Source organism: Phialemonium atrogriseum (assembly GCF_030411735.1).
Source record: "Phialemonium atrogriseum strain 8032-3 unplaced genomic scaffold QBC33scaffold_10, whole genome shotgun sequence".
NCBI lineage: Eukaryota > Fungi > Ascomycota > Sordariomycetes > Cephalothecales > Cephalothecaceae > Phialemonium > Phialemonium atrogriseum.
This window is the reverse complement of record NW_026848147.1, coordinates 174,546-190,940: the sequence shown is the minus strand read 5'-3', so window position 1 is coordinate 190,940 and position 16,395 is coordinate 174,546. Positions and strand designations below refer to the sequence as shown.

The 16,395-nt window shown below is 56.6% G+C and overlaps 3 protein-coding genes across 3 annotated transcripts; all 3 read right to left on the bottom strand.

The window, feature by feature from the left end:
• Positions 1-5,994: 5,994 nt before the first annotated feature.
• On the bottom strand, positions 5,995-6,822 carry QBC33DRAFT_514288 (uncharacterized protein; the record flags this gene model as incomplete). The annotated part of the gene is made up of 3 exons (XM_060426036.1): positions 5,995-6,262; positions 6,344-6,573; positions 6,658-6,822. The coding sequence occupies 3 exons, from the start codon at positions 6,820-6,822 to the stop codon at positions 5,995-5,997; spliced, it is 663 nt and encodes a 220-aa protein (XP_060284211.1).
• A 1,137-nt stretch (positions 6,823-7,959) lies between these two features.
• QBC33DRAFT_584739 (Metallo-dependent hydrolase) lies at positions 7,960-9,726 on the bottom strand (the record flags this gene model as incomplete). Its single annotated transcript, XM_060431411.1, has 2 exons — positions 7,960-9,307; positions 9,486-9,726. The coding sequence occupies 2 exons, from the start codon at positions 9,724-9,726 to the stop codon at positions 8,166-8,168; spliced, it is 1,383 nt and encodes a 460-aa protein (XP_060284210.1). The 3' UTR covers positions 7,960-8,165.
• Positions 9,727-10,130: 404 nt separating this feature from the next.
• Positions 10,131-16,393, bottom strand: QBC33DRAFT_535930 (fatty acid synthase subunit alpha). The gene is made up of 3 exons (XM_060427659.1): positions 15,527-16,393; positions 10,505-15,462; positions 10,131-10,442 (listed from the first exon to the last, which is right to left on the bottom strand). The coding sequence occupies exons 1-3, from the start codon at positions 16,038-16,040 to the stop codon at positions 10,332-10,334; spliced, it is 5,583 nt and encodes a 1,860-aa protein (XP_060284209.1). The 5' UTR covers positions 16,041-16,393; the 3' UTR covers positions 10,131-10,331.
• Between the last annotated feature and the right edge of the window lie 2 nt (positions 16,394-16,395).

Below are 16,395 nucleotides of genomic sequence, written 5' to 3'. Positions count from 1 at the left end.
CACCACCTTCTGATATATGAGAATAACACCACACTATTGCTGCCTATTGACTGATTAACCTAAAATGAGATTACTCTAGTGATCTGTTGATTCCGTTCTGGGGCAGAGTCCAGGCCTCTGTCTTTTCTCAACATGCAGATAATAGCCCCCTGAGGTATTCCCCAGTACGTCTAGCTCAGGAAGTGTGTCCAGATGCTTAAGGTCGCTGGGTAATCATGTCTTCAGACACTATGTTTTGGACTTCCAATATTTGATTGCATCATTGATTAGAGAAGTTGATGTCTGTCTCTCCACTTGTGCCATTGCTGCCTCATCTTCCGTGCCTATTTCTCTGCCACTGAGGGTATTTACGTCTTGGCCAGCTTAGCAGTATATTTCCAGCAAATCCTAAGTTCGACCACTTCAGAGTCTTGCTGCATTCCAATACCAATACATTAGTCCAGTCCTTAAGGGGTAAGCGCTGGCGACGGCGCAGTGATTCACTGGCAGAATGAGACAGGATCGGGTTTAGAAAATCTTCCCAGACCTCACGACAAACCTCGTCTCCGCCACGCATCCACAGGCCTCGACAGGCAAATTTCAATGTGTCAGCAAAATCTCAGTCTCCTGGCGACATCTCTTTCACCTCATCCTCACGTAGAAAATATTGCTTCCCATATCTCCCTAGCGCCCTGCCTGCCAGTAGGGCAGATCTGTCTCCCCACGAATTTCTGTCTTGCCCAGCCTCTTTCTCGCCGCAACCTCTTCCCCGACGCAACTTTTTTCTCACCAAACCTCTCTCGCTACAAACTTCAAGGGGATTTTTTTACTACGTGAATCTCGCCGATAGCTTCTCCCCCTTTTTTTGCACGGCGAATATTTTCAACTGCATTTACCCTTGCATTCCTGAAGGAAAAGTGCTGCCCTCAGGCTCCTCTTGGGATAATATCGCCATCCGCCATCCGCCGTCCGCCGACTCGCCGCGCTCACCGCCTTATTCTGTGGAAGATCTCCTTCTTTAGATCTTCACGGCGAACATCGCTTGCCCAGGCATTCCCCACAGGGAAAGGTTCCTTATTTGCCTTAGGCTTTATTCACCGTCGTGGCTTCCTTTGTGACGGCGACACATTGTTCGCTTCCCCTGGCCTGATTTTGCTTGAGAACACTGGCCTGGAGCCAGGGAATGCAAGTGTCAAGTCTTGCACAGACCAGTGAGACAGTAAGAGAATAAGAGCAGGTAAGCATTCACCACGACTACATGACTGGCACTGCATGACTGGCATGGTCAGGGCCAGGCTGGCCTAAGGGGAGGAACTGATTTACTGTCTCTAGGCTGTTAGCCACACGTCGAGCCCTAGCGGAGTCCTCCCAGGCCAGAGTCACTACTCACACAGCGAATCAACCATACATTCGCTTCCGACTAGCAAGCGTGCTACCCTGACTCGTATACCCACCTCCTGAAAGGGCACATATTCACAAAGCTGTTGGTTCGGACAAGGAGCGATCATTCAACAGGAGGGGACTTACTCGAGAACTGCCGCTTGATATCGTTTGCATTGGGCCACATTCGACCATCGTCCGACCTCTTGCTGGCTCTGAATCCCCCTATTCTACTAGCTCATACAACAGTTACATCCTTACTGACACCTTGACTGTGTCTGAAATCACTGAGAGCGTCTCTTGAAAACAAGGGGCTGTGCTACAAGAAGGGCCTTCTGAAAAATATAAATGCCAGGGCATTTCAAAGGAAAGCTGTGCCTCTCCTCAACACAGCACTAGCATTCTCTACAAGACTCGCACAGTTTGGACAAGCTCAGCCTCAAACAGCCACACTCTCAGCAGTATCAAAAGGACCAGAACAATACAGAGCTCAGCACAGCTCCAGCAGCGCAACTAAGAAGTCACTTGGCATCAATACCTTCAGGAGTGTAAGTGGTGACGCATGGGGAGTCGTTCCAACGGTTGGAGTTATGCTAATCGCCTGTAGACGTTGGAAACGGATACCATAGAGTAACGGGATCTTATTTGATACTCGGCTATTTAGCAAGGTAAGCTATCCGCCAAAATGTCCCCAGCCGACGAGCCCATGGCCGTGGCGGAGGCCCCAGGACAGCGACAACCCGACCTCCTCAACCTTGTCAAGCACCTAGCCACGAGGGGCCATGTTTTATATTTTTTATTGATTTTCTCTCTTCGTTTTTGCACAACAGTAAACTAACATCTCATTTCCAGCAAGCACGCAGCCACCATGAATCCATACCACAACCACGGCTCCCCCTTCCCCCCGGCCGGCGACCAGCATCGACAAAGCGGCAGCCCCATGCCGGCCCATATGCCGATGGGGATGGATCCTCGCAATTTCGGAATGCCGATGGGGACCCCCGCCCAGTACGCGGGCTACGCGATGCAGAACCCGTCGAGCCGGGGCCTGCCGGGCGGGCACGTGCTCCCAAACACGGCAGCCGGACCGAGCACGGGGTCGTATTTCGTCCCCGACCCCTCCGCTGTTGCCGGGCCGAGCACGGTGCCATATTTCTCCCCGGGCCCCTCCTCCGCGGCTGCTGTCGGGGGAGCGGCGCCGTCGTCGCCCATGCTGTCTGGGGCCGGGAGCGAGGAGGCCGAAGAAGATGCCGGACCATCCACGAGAAAGGGCAAGGGGAAAGCGAAGAGCGCGGGGAGCAGTAGTAAGGGGAAGGGGAGGGAGAGGGCGCAGGCGGCGGCGGCGCAGGGGACGCCGGCCAAGTCGGCGGTGATGATGCGGGCGCGGCGCAAGGAGCGCCAGACGCCGGCGCGGCCGTTCACGGCGACGCAGCCGCTGATCCCGCTCCTGGACACGATGACGGCGGCGGAGCTGGCGAGCGCGCGGGCGCACAACACGCGCGTGGCGGCGGAGCGCAAGGACAACGAGCGGCGCCGCAACAACCAGTCGGCGAAGCGGGCGCGGATCCGCAAGATGGCCACGGCGGTGTCGCTCGGCGACGAGATCCTGCGCCTGCGCGGCGAGGTCGCGCGCGCGCGCGCCGAGGCCGACATGTGGAGGGACCTGGCGTACGAGCGGGACGTCCGGGGCCTGTCGGCGTCCCTCCCGGCCCGCGACGGCTCCTGGGCCGCGAGCCCGCTCGGGACGCCTCCGCATGGCCAGCACCCCCTCGAGGGGCACTACGCGGACGAGGTCGCGGACATGCGCCGATGTTTAAAGGAGTATGTCCGCAGCGAAGACCTTGTCGCTATCTGCACTCGGGAGTTCCATGACGAGATCGCGGCGGTGCTCCAGCGCGGCGACGAGATCCGGGCCGCCCTGCCCCCGCATGTGAGGAAGAGCCTGTCGGGGGACGACGAGGAGGACCAGCGCGAGGGAGCAGCCGCCGCGAACGACGAAGAGGACACGGACATGGAATAGGCAGATAACTGTCTGGTTTTTTCTTCTTCTCAAGGAAGGTCTTCAACCAGGGATTGAAATGCGTGGGCATCCAAATAGGTGTGGATGGCTGGGTCGTGGACGGCGTTACTTCACTTTGGTTTTCTTGGCGGGAGTTTCTCTTCTCCCTTTCGCAATTAATTGGTTTGTTTGCTCGTTTGCTCGGGAGTTCCAGGGGTAAAACGGGCGTGCTTTTCCCATGATACCCAGGAGTTGCGCAGCAAACATCAAGGCGGCATTTCACGAGAACTGGTCGGGGAGTTATTCGTCAGCAGGTCTCCTAATGGAGAGACAGATAGGGTTGAAATAACTCACTTGCTTTTGTAAATCTTTCTTGCTTTTGTAATTGTCGACTTGATCGTGATATGCCGCTTGCCAATATCCGGTTTGTCTGATGCGAAAGTCGTAATAACACCATGGTGAAGTTTCCACATCCACAGTTAACCCAGCAAAAATGCCACACCCATAGATGCCCCACGCTCAAGACATATGTCTGTCTTGCAGGGACTCCAATGTGGGCATACTTCTTCAAACATCGTAGCGCATATCCACAACCTCGCCCAGCGTACCAGTGCCTCTCGAGGGCAGCTGATCACGCGGGGGCGAACCGAAGCGGTCGCGGCGCAGTCGCAGCTTCGGGGCGGGAGATTAGTCGTCAGTCCCTAGGAAAGTCCCGCACGGTACTCAAGGTCCTCTTCACAGGTCAGTCTCGACGCGGGCCTGCAGAACAGAACGCGCAGGCAGAGTATCTCGTCGAGGGTACAGCGACACAGCAGTGGCCAGCTTGCGCATGCCGGGTCCACCCGCTGAGCCGATGATTGTTGGGCATCGCGCGTAGTCCATTGTTCTCGCTGCAATTTCGCAAGTGTTGTGAGCGCCGGCGCGGCCGGCAGCTTCGAGCATGTCGTCGGTCAGGAGGGGGTTGCGTAGTCTAGGTAGGTCCTGCCTGCCAGATGTCGGCCTTGATTTCGCATGTTGAGTTAGCAAAGCCCTTGACAGGTCGTCGACAGAGGTTTGCAGTCCCTCAAGCTCTGTTGAGAGAGTATCTGGCTTGTAAGCACAGCACATGCGTTAGGTTCCTGGCAATCATGCTGCTGCTGCTCAGTTCGTCTGGCTATCGGGAGGTGGTTGGTTGAAACCAAGACAAAACAATAGCAGGATCCCAAGTGCTGGAAATTGCCGAACTAGAGAAAGGCGCAGAGGTTCTCAGTTGCTTTGTTGACATTGACGACGCCTTGGGGAGCGGTAGGGCAGCTCTTTTAGCTAGCATTTGGGGTCGGAAACCATAGCTAAGAACTTAGCGAAATAAGGGAAGACTAGAAAGACAAAGGAAAAGAAGCCAGCAGGTGCGCAGAGGCGCGTATAAGTAGAAACACTTGAGGATGCAGTGGCAGGGCTCACATCCCCAGGCAGCCCGCCAGGCCTAAATGCCTGGCTCGAGAGCTGGTTGAGCCTGGAGGAAAAAAGAGAAACATACCTAGGCAGGGGGAGAGGCAGGTATTTATATCTGAGAGTCCCTCCTAGGTTTACGCAGAACAGCAGAGCGCCCCCACTTGAAAGTGGCTCTGAATGATTGTCTTGGATGAATCATCGTGATACTCTACCTGATACAACTTGCTCACAGAGATAACCGGCACTAGCACACCCCATTAACAGACAGACAGCCCTTCACAGATACTTCAGAGATCAGAAGAAGGGCGCGCTAGCCTATGAGATCGCAAGCTATGGATTGCAAGCGTCGTGGTGATGCACTTGAAAGGCAACACCATGGAAGGCTGCTACCTAGAAATTGTAGACTCACCTCGTCGTCTGCAAGTAGTCGGTGACCCTACTCTGTTGAAATGATTAGGGAATAGCAAGTCAAGATTCATTAATACTCAATGATGGCCCATTGTTACCTGCCTTGTCGAAAACCTTCGTTGCAATGTCTTCACTCAAAGCCACGCAGGAGGTAAGGCCATTGGAATAGTAGATCACCTCAACAGTGTCATTCTTGAAGCATAAGGTAGATTCATCTAGCCATCGGATGGCTCGTAATGAACACACCTTGTTATTGCGCAAGGCTCAGTTGTCTGTACGGGAAATAGCTGCTGCCAGAGGGCGTCATTGAGAAGGGCGATCGTCCTTATCCCCCACCCTAACAGAAAGCTTGTCAGAAAAGTAGGTGCAAATGCATGACTGATCAATGAATATAATCGCCGCACACACACGATGGCCGGCCATATCGACTCGTCTTGGTCGGCAGGGGTGGGGAATTGCTGGCTCAGCATTTCAGATAGCAGGCTGCCTGGAGGCGAAGCGAAGCCGCCAAGTCGGGGCTTCATTGCTCAAAGGTACTTGCAGAAATGGCAACAGATTTGAAAGAAATACCCTGTATTAAGGCATATCAAGGTATGTATGTGCATGTAGTTCTCAAGGAAAATTGGTATCTTAGATTGTGAGCAGCTTGCTCTTCCCGTACACTTGACCACCAAACCCCTGACCCAAAGACAAGAAAAGAAAAGAGAAGATGAAAGGCGACCCAAGATCAATTATAAATCAGAAAGGTGGTGGAAGCAACCAAGTGGCCATTGACGGGGGAATCTGCGCCACTCTGTTTACTGCTGAGCGGGATAATGCTGAGCTGGCTGGGTTGGTTGAACTGGGTACTGCTGCTCGGCAGGGTACGGGTTAGGCTGGGCATACTCGGCCTGAGGGTACTGGCCGGTAGGGTATTCGGTCGCGGCCGCAGCCGGGGCCGGGGACGGGGTCGAAATGGGGTCCTGCTTCACTTGGCCAAGCTCGGCCTGGTGAGCGCCGGTAGCAGGAGGCGCGTCGGCGAGGCAGGCCTTGATGAAGAAGACCAAGTTGACGATCGACAGGATCCTAGGAGGGGGATACATGTCAGCCACTCGTCGTACCGGATTGTGGAGGCTGAATAGGGCAAAGATTGGTGGGATAACTTACCAAGCGACAGCGCCGAGAGCAGCGCAGCCAGCCAAGGCCCCGCCTGTGCCATGGCTGTAGACGGCCCAGGAGAGCCAGAAGGCAGCGGTGGACGCGGCCCAAGCCCAAGCGCTGAGCCAGAAGATGACACCCAGACAATACGCGATGAGGAGGCCAATACGGAAGTAGTACTGAGGCGCGTAGATCTCGAGAGCGATGGCGCCGCCGTAAATAATTATCGTCTTGATGGCCTGCGGAGAAGGAGATTGTTAGCCATGGTTCCCCAAGGCCGCACTCCTCGTAGCTAGAGGCGCGATTCCTTGTGTCGCACTTACAATGAAGATCAAGAATCCGGCGGCGCCTCCACCGAAGAAGGAGCAGGCGTAGGCGGAAAGAGCCAGGACGACGACCGCAAGTCCAAGAATGGCATACTTGATGTAAAGGAGCCAGACGGGGGCGGGAGGCACTCCCGTTGCTAGCAATCCCCTTGCTGAAGACATCTTTGATCAAGGCAGTGGTAGTATCTTCGTAGGAAGTCTGAAGTCTGAAGTCTGAGAAGCGAAGCAAGATGACTGGGAAAAGTTAGGATTGACAGGGTTGCCACGAACTTCTCTCATTCACCAAGGGGAAACGGCTGGCCTTTTATCACTTGATCCCTGGAATGCGAATGGCCAACCCATGGCCACAAAAGTGTTGCCAACCAGCGCCATTGCCAAGGGCTGAGGCCGCCATGGCTTGAATGCTGGGTTGTCGATGGTTGAGCCCAAGGCTTAATGCGGCCAGCCCTGCGAGTTCATCACTTGATGGAATTTTCGCGCCTTCCCATTCGCCAGACATGTGGCTAGGAAAGGAGAGCTGAAGCGAGAAATACGCTAGTAAACATGCAAGCGATTTGCTGTCCCGTCTTCCAACGCGTGAAGCACCTCGATCGACATGGTGCTGTGCTGCGCAGAAAAGGGGGGGGGAGAAATTCGAGCCATGGGGGTCAACAGCCACGGTGCTGAAGGTCCATGGGATGCACGAATGAGAATCCCCGAAATAGAGCACTGAACGTTTGCCCATTTTGACACACCGAGGAAGAGATGGCGATGATGATTCCGAAGTCCCTTGTTATCACGGGCGGGGAACCACTTCTGTGGCGTCGTGGCTGTGCCTCATTTCCCATCGATGGCACATTGGCCCATGCTGTGTGGCTGTACTTCTATGTACACTAGTGTAACCGATTGCCGGAGCTGCTTGGCCAAGAACGTGGGACACCAGCAGACTCCTTTTCAAATTCAGCCCCAGAACTAGTAGTGGCTGCATTCCAATAATAGCAATAATAGATATGCCATTCTTTTTAAAACATAACGATAATCCCAGTCCTATCCGACGAGAGCTATGATCGGGAGCTGTGCTGCGGGGTGGCTGGGGGAGAGCTAGGAACCACATGGTTGTGGTCGGTGACAGAATAGAGACGATATCACAAGTCTACCAAAATATTGCTGATTTACCTACCCACAGCCCCAATTAGGGTCGCTTTTCAGATCTTAGTTAGATCTATCACAAATAATGGAAGCTGAGGGGGAGGGGCGAGTGTCAGATCCTAGGAGCACACATGTGGTGGACTTGTGGTTGAGCCGTCCTCGCTGCTCCTCGCCTTTGACGGTCATATGGAACGATATCCCTGAAATTCCATGATTAGATAGCAAGACCCCAAAGGACACCTGCCTGAGCTCTGTCTCTATGCCTCTGCTCTATGGAACGCAACATCTCTCCGTGAAGCCCAACTCGATCTATCTTGTCAACTCCAGCCTGCCACACCAGCCGTCTAAAGGTGGCCAAGGAAGAATGAAGGGCACCTTTACTTCCTCTCATGAACCAGCCGCCCCCTAACCCAGACTTTCTTCGTGTTCCTATCGTCGCCGTTAAACAGCCACTTCGCCACCTTCTCGTCCCACTTCTCCCACCCAAACACGTCGACATTCCCGTCGTCCTCGTCCCCAACCTCGCCCGCGGCGTCGACCCTCGCCAGCCCGACCAGCTGCGCATCCCACTCCATCCCGACCTCGAACGCGCCGACCGTCCCCTCCAGGCCGACCACCTCGGCGCCGCCCCTGGTCGCGAGGAACAGCACCTCCTCGACGCTCAGCTTGGCCCGCTCGTCGCCCCCCATGGCCACGTGCCTGCTCACCAGGCTGGCCAGCCTCGCCGCCTCCAGCACCGACGCGCTGTACCCGCCGCTGACGTCGGTGCCGAGCCCGCACGCCACCCCGAGGTCCAGCAGGCGGCGGACGCGCGCCTCGCCCGACGTGATCGCGCTGTTGCTGCACGGGCAGTGGCTGACCTTCGCGCCGCGCGCCGCCACGAGGCGCGCCTCGTCGTCGGTCAGGTGCACCGCGTGCGCGAGGATGGTGCGCCGCGTCAGCAGCCCGAAGCCGTCGTACACCTGTGCGTACGACCCGCCGTCCGGGAACAGCTGCCCCACCAGCGCGACCTCCGCCTCCGTCTCCGAGATGTGCGTCTGCACCGGCAGATCCGTCTCCGCGGCGAGGCGGCCCAGCTCCCGGAGCAGCTCCTCGGAGCAGGCCGGCGCGAACCGCGGCGTGATGACGGGCCGCACGAGGGTCCCCGACGGGTCCCGCCGTCGGATGTGCTCGATGCTGGCGCGCGCCGCCGCCACCGCCCCGGCCGCGTCGGCGTCGCGGTACCAGTCCGGGCTGAGGCGGTCCATGCACACGCGGCCGACCAGGGCGCGCTGGCCCGCCGCCAGGCACAGGTCCGCCAGGAGGTTCGTGCCCGCCACGTCGATGGTCGCGTAGTACGCCGCGCACGTCGTCCCGTGCGACAGCGTCTTGCGGATGCACCGCGTGTACACGCTGCGCGCCTTGGCCGGGTCCGAGAGCGACGCCTCGAGCGGGAACGTGTATGTGATCAGCCAGTCCAGGAGCGTCGACTTGCCGAAGATGCCGACGTTTGGATACTGCGAAGCATGCAGGTGGGTGTCTGGGGGGGGGGGGATTTGTTAGCTGTCGGCGTGTCACGGCTCTGGGAAAGAACCAGAGGCGCAGCAGCCTGAAGGAGGCCCGACGCTGGGTTGGGAACATCAACTCAGACACATTCGTGCCCCAGGGATAAGGAGTAAGCGGCCACGGCCTCCAGTGGCCCAACTAGAGTCACCTACCTACAAAGCCGGGGAAGAAGAACTGCCCATCCCTGCAAACGTGAACAGCTACATCCTCGGACGACCAGCCCAGGCCGGGGAACAAGTTCTCCCTGGCCTTCTCCAAATCATAACCGCGCTCTATGCGAACAATTTTGCCCTCCTTGTCAACGAGCACTGCCGTCTCGTGAAAATACTCGAGCTCATCCAGCGCCTTACTGTGGATGAAGGTGCCGAGAAAGATTTGGTTTTGGCCGGCCATTTTTTGAGCCCGTCAGTCACTGCGTAGGTTGCAGTGCGACCCGGTTCTGTTCTGGAGGCCCTTGATAACAATTCTGATCAGCTCTCTGCTTGGACGCAATCAGTGGTTGGCCTGGCAGTATGGGTGGACGTTATCTACGACTGATAGAGGCCATGAAGTACCTCGGTACATAGTTAACACTCCGTGTGATTTGCCATTGAAGCACTGTAGCGGAGGCGGCGGGATCCGGGCGGTCCGCCGCGGAGACCCCCGTTGAACAGCTTGCTGCATGTGGCACGCTGTCCATGACTCCCGCTCCCGTCCTACCCGCTTACCGACTGTTTGCTGGGAGGACGGAGTTTCGGCAGGTGCTACACGGGGATGCTTGGATTTCATACGTACGGAGACGCGAGTTTGAAGAACAGTAAACGACAAGTATTCCGTGTTCTCAGAAAGATATCTCTACTTCTACTGTGGCGGCCACTCTCTATCTAAAACTGCGGCACGTTCGAATTACAAAGAGGGACCCTTCCAATCCTAGCGGACCCGTATTTATATACACGGTGATGTACAAACAATAAAATGGGGAAAAGGAACGTGTAAGGCCTGAAGAGCTTCCAGCTTGCTTAGAAGGAAGCCACTGCGATAGCAATAGCCTGGCTGTCAGAGTGAGAGATGGAGACATTGATCTCCTTCAACCCAACCAGCTTGGCCGCGGCCGCAGCATCACCGTGAAGCTGTAACATGAGTATTAGCAACGAGTCGCACGGAAACCCGGAAAACGGGAGGAAAAGCTTACAGTAACCTTGGGGGCACCCTTCTCATCGCTGAGAACCTCAATGTCCTTCAGCGGCGCGCCTGCTCCCTTGCTTGCGACGCCCAGCGACTTGAACACGGCCTCCTTCGCACTCCAGCGGCCAGCGAACGAGCTCCGCGGGCTGGCCGCCTGCTGGCAATACTCAATCTCCCGATCCGTGAAGTTGCGCTCCACGAATGTCTCATTGTCGATATTGATCGAGGCAATGTCCTCGACATCGACGCCGACCTTGTTGTTCTTCGACTCCATTTTCTGCGCCAACTGCTCGACCATCTGGATGGTTGACTTTGTCGCAGTGGACGAGTTGCTCTTCTCGGACAACTTCATAAAGTTTGACGGGTACGTGAGCTCGGCCGTCTTCTTGTCTGCAACAACGCGGGCGTCGGGGTTGAGGAGGACGGAGCTGAGCTGCTCATCAGTGTATGGCGCGTGCGTCTTGGCGACGAAGAGGGTGTTGTTGATCATGCCGTTGTGGAAGAACCGGTATGCCTTCTTCTGGCGGGACTCGACCTTGGCGCAGTACGCATTGTACGACGCCTCGTCCAGAGTCGCGTACAAGTACTTCGGGTGAACGCCAATGGCCTGGGCACCCTTCTGGCCGAAGCCGAAGGACGTGACAGAGAATGCCTTGATGCCGTCCGTCTGGATGCTGCGGCTGGGATAGACGATGTAGTCGAACTGCTCCATCACCTTATCGACATTGTCGGCGTTGCGGTTGCCAGGCACGAGGCCGGTGTTGAGCACCTGCAAGCAGCCGTTCATCATCCAAGCACCGGCAGCACCCTTGGGGTGACCGGTGAGGTATTTCTGGAAAATGCCGAGGACGGCGTTGCCCTTCTGCCGCCCAAGGTGGGCCAGCTGTTGGCAGACAACCGACGACTCGTTCTTGTCGTTGGCCTTGGTGGATGTTCCGTGGAAAGAAGCGACGCCGAGATCGTCAATCGTTAGGCCCCAGGTCGCCAAAGCACCACGCAGAGGAGCAATGGACGGGTCGTTCTTCCAGAAGTTATTGCCAAGGCTACGAAGGACATCCTTCACCTGCCGAGCAGCTTCCTTCTCAATGTGGTGCGCGCGGTCGGTCATGTACTCCTTCTCATCGAACTTGGCTCCTTGGGCCCTCATGGCTTCGACTTCGTCTGAGAGGAATTCAAGCTCCGACTCCTTCCACTGATTGACCTGCCTCTTGCGGAGCTCGATTTGGCGGCGGCGGTACTTGATATCAAGAAGAGGCGAGGGGAACTTGCTAGCATGCTCCCGCGCAGTGGTGAGAACACCTTGGCCGGGGGCGGGAACCGATCGTCCAATCTTGTCGGACGCGGTGGTTGTGAGGGCAAGAATGCTGTAGATTGGCACGCCCATCTCCAACGCGAGCTTGGCCGTCATGATGACTTGGATACCGCAGCCCTGGGACTCCATGAAGCCGTTCCGGGTCGTCGTGGTAGGGCGCGACATCTCCTTTGGTGTGCGGCCGTGCGCAAATTCGTCGACGGCATTGCTGGTTGCCTTCATGTTGGCGAACTCATACGAGCCCTCCTCGCCAAAGTCATCGAAACCACCGACGAAGCAGATCCGCGCCTTGCCCTCCATGATCGTCTCATAGCCGATGTCGACAGACTCGACAGCAGTAGCGCAAGCGCCGACCGGTGTCTTGATGGGGCCAGAGGACGAGATGAGGAGCATGTTCACCCAGGCGCTCATGGTATTGATGAATGATTCCTGGAGGATATCGTTCTGGAGAGGCTTGTCTAGGAAGCGGTCACGATGCATCCCGCGAAGAGCGGCGGCACCACCCATTCCGGAACCGACACAGTTGCCAACCTCGGAGACGTGGACATACTTGTAGAATTCGTAAGGATCCGTGATACCGGCCGACAGGAGTGCTTCGACAGTCGAGACCAGAACAAAGAGGGCCACAGGGTCAACTTGAGAGATGATGTCTTCGGGGATGCCGTATCTCTTGGCGTCCCAGCCCGTAGGGATCTGACCAGCCACGAGGCGGTCGAAGCGAAGGGCCTTGGGAATCCAGAGGGCCGCTCCCTTCTTTAGGCGAACAGTGTACTGTCCGCTCTCCGGGATCTCAAAAATCTCAACCTTGTCACCGTGTTCGCGCTTGAACTCCTCGGCGGTCTCCTTGGATGCCTCGAAGGGGTCAAGGTCCTCCTCAATGACGACCTCGTGCAGCAGCTGCTTCTTGTTGGGATCGTAGCCCTCGAACAGCTCTGGCTCGATCAAGCGGATGCCCGAATGCTCGAGTACGTACTTCTCATACTTCGGCTTGACATCCTTGTCGTCGACTGGCTCGCCAGTCTTGGCATCAACCCAGCCAGAGTACTGCTTGCCTTTGATGGGGCCATTGTGGTTCTTGATCAGACCCATGATCCAGGCCATCTCCACGCAACCTTCGATGGAGAACTCGCCGTTGGCCTCCATCTCCCACCGTGTCCGGGAGTTACCCCAAGGTCCAACCTCGGCGAAGCCCGTGACGACGATCACCTTTTCAAGGTCGACCATTCCCTTGAGGCTCTCATTGAGCGGAGCGACATCAGACTTCCAATCGGGTAGATTCGGGAACTCAAACTTGATGTTGGCCCTAGGCTCAACGACCTTCTTCTGGTAGAGGGCCTCGGATTGCTTGCCGTTGACAATGGTGTTGTCAATGGCCGCCTCCTTGCTGATCGCTCTGCGGATGTCGCTGGTCTCCATAATGTCCTTGCGAATCTTGGTCATGGTCTCATTCAAGTTGGGAAGGAATTGCAGGCCGCCGTTGAGATCGGCGAAGACGGGCTCATTCTGACAGAGATCCACGATGGTCGGAGACATGAGTCCCAACAGGTTGAAGGCCATCTCTTGCTGGGAGAAGGTGCGAACCCCAAGGCTCTCGACGCCTTCGGCAACAACGTTGTTGCCAGACATGAGACCAGTGCCTCGAGTCCAGCCGATGATGGCGCCGCAGATGGTCAAATACTGTGCCCAGTCCTCGGCATGCCATCTGTTGAACAGGGTCTCCAGCGCAAGCTTCGACTCGGAGTAAAGACCGTCGTTGCCGAATGTGCCGTGGTTGGGAGAAAGGGGCAGGATGACCTGTGCAGGACGGGTCTCGAAGCCGCGCGAGGACTTCTGAGTCTTAACACAGCCCAAGAGGCGGAGAAGGTTGGTGAGCATGATACGATGGGCGAGCTCCGACTTCGAGTCGATACCATCGATCTGGCGGCCATTTTCCGAGATGGCGGCGAAGGGCACGATGTAGTCGAGATCCCATCCGAGGCCTGCCTTGGGGTCGTAGATGTAGTCGATGAGAGCCTCGACATCCTGCTTGCTGCCCTGGTTGAAGGGCACGACAACGAGCTGTGACCCACGAGAGCCGTATCTCGCGTACATGGACTGGTAGTACTCGGTAACCTCCCGAGAAAAGCGGCTGGTAGTTACCACCACGTTGGCGCCACCGGAGATGAGGCCTTGGAGGACATCGGCACCAATCGACCCGGCACCAGCACCCGTCATCAGGACGTACTTGCCAGTGTAAGTCATGCCGGCCCTCGCTGCCTGCTCCAAGCAGTCCAAGTACACGCCGGTGAGCTTCTTGCTGTAGTCCCAGCCATGCCGCGTCTTGCGCCGGAGGTGAAGGAAGGGAATGGTCTCGATCTTGCCCTTAGAGTGGCCATTGGTCTTGGGGCCATTCTTCTTCGCGACGCCGTTGGCCTTGCCGTTGTCCTTGGGGAGGATCTGGCTCTCGTTCATGGCCAGTGACCGGAGGACCTCGCCGTACAAGCTCTTGATCTCGAGGTGAGAAGTCTTGGAGAGCTTGTGTTGCTGCTTGATGAGCTTGTAAATGCGGGACAGATCATTCTGGACCTTGGTGCGATTGCCGTATTCCGAGATCTTACCGCCCTCTGCCATCTGCTGGACATAATGCTCCAACTTTCGGCAACTGACACGGGGCACTTCTTCGTAGCTCAAATTGCCCCGCGCGTCCACCGTCGTCCGCGGGCCGGTAGGGACGGCGACGTCCTTGTAGACGGGAGGAATATCGAGAACGTCGCGGCAGTTCTCAATTAGCTGAACACCGAGTTCCTTGGCAAGCTTGTAGGTCTCGCCTCGCTCAGTCGGGCAGTTGTCGATATGATACTGCATAAACTCCAGCAGAGTCGGGTTGGACCGGTTCATGATGCGGATGCACTGGCTGACGATCTCTCGATCAACGGCCCGGAGCCTTCCGAAGATGATATCGAAATACATGGTGAGTGCATCCTGTCTTGCCCAGTTCCAGGACGAGTCGTAGACACGGGCTTTGAGAGGACTGAAGACTGGCTCGATGCCGGAAGCATAGAAATCACCATGCTCGGCCATCCAGAGATCGAGTTGCGACTGGAGGACCTTTGACGAGTCCTGGGACGCCTGGAAGGCCTTGTCTCCAGCACGCAGGTCCATCTTGAGATACCTGGCCAAGAGCTCGAGCTGCTGCTTGAACAGGGCTCTCTGATCCTTCGTCAGTGCGTCAATGGCAGCCGGATCCATCATCATCCCGCCACTGGCACCAGCAGCCGGCCCAGCCGCCGCAGCAGTGGAAAGACTGATGCCGGCATTGACGGCATACTTCTGCGAGACGTCGTCCAAGAACGCCTTGGCGTCACTCTCGGACCCAAGGCGAGCAGGCGGCTCCATCGTTATGCCAAGCAGCAGAACACCATCCTGCCGGCCAGATGCCAGGCCCCATCGTGTCTCGAGGTATTTCCGAGCAGTTGTGATGTTGAAGCCTCCGGGCATCTTGGAGGAGATGAGGCGGGCGATTAGACCCTGGGATGTTTTGCCAAGGTTGCCGTCGAAGGTGGCCTGCATCGAGGCACCCAGTTCGTCAAGCGGGATGTCTTCGGGCTTCTCAGGAGTCGATCCGAACTCCTTTCCGAGATCACCAAGAATCTCGTTCTGTAACGTCGATTTGCCTATCGAACATTGTGGTCAGTTTCTTCCGTGACAATGCTAGGTCCTGCCCTGACCACAACTCACCTCCAACCAAGTCCTTGATCGCCTTGCTCAAAGGGACCTCAAGCAGTGGCTTCTTCAGCTTCTGCGCGATGAGGGATCGGACAATATCCACGGCCGGGACTGGAGCATCGGGGACCTGGGTAGCGGGGCCTGCACTCGGGGGAGGGGCAGCCGCCGGAGCACCAGCCTGGGCTGAAGGGGCGGCAGGTGAGCTAGCAGCCGGTGCAGCCGCGGGCTCTGGCTCGTCCTCTACCGGATCTACATCGTAGTAGATCTCCTTTGCGTCCTTGTTGTAGCAGAGAATCTGTCGTTGGACGGACTTCGCGGCGTCGTATGCTTCGTACTTCGAGGCAAGTGTTCTCTTTGCCATTACGCCAAGAGTGTCGGCCGGACCGATCTCGACGATACGCTCGGCTGTCTTCTCGGCGAGGAAGACATCTTGCGTTTCGATCCATCTTACCGGTGAGGCGAATTGGTAGGCGAGAAGCTCAACGAGGAGCGTGTGTGCAAGCTCCTGCTCGACTTCGGGACGCATGGTGTCGATGTTGTTCAACCGACCACTGTTCAGGGGAAATGATATGGAGGAGGAGAATGCCGGGTATCGTCTAATTAGTAGTGGCAATGGTTGGCATGGGATGTTAGGTGCCAACTCTCGAAATCGAAGGGTAGGTCGAAGGGATGGTTGAAAATAATTGTAGATGGTAAGGGGGGGAAAACACCGTGACGAGAAGGGGATGAATGACAAGACACCGCCGGACGGAAGGGAGGAAGTGTATTATTGAGCAGTGAAGGTCCGGGAAGAAGCCGATGTGTCTATGAAGGAGCGTTCAACAGATGGCGAACACCTGTTTGACCGAGATGTTGATTAAAGTTGTCGTGTCTGTGAAGGG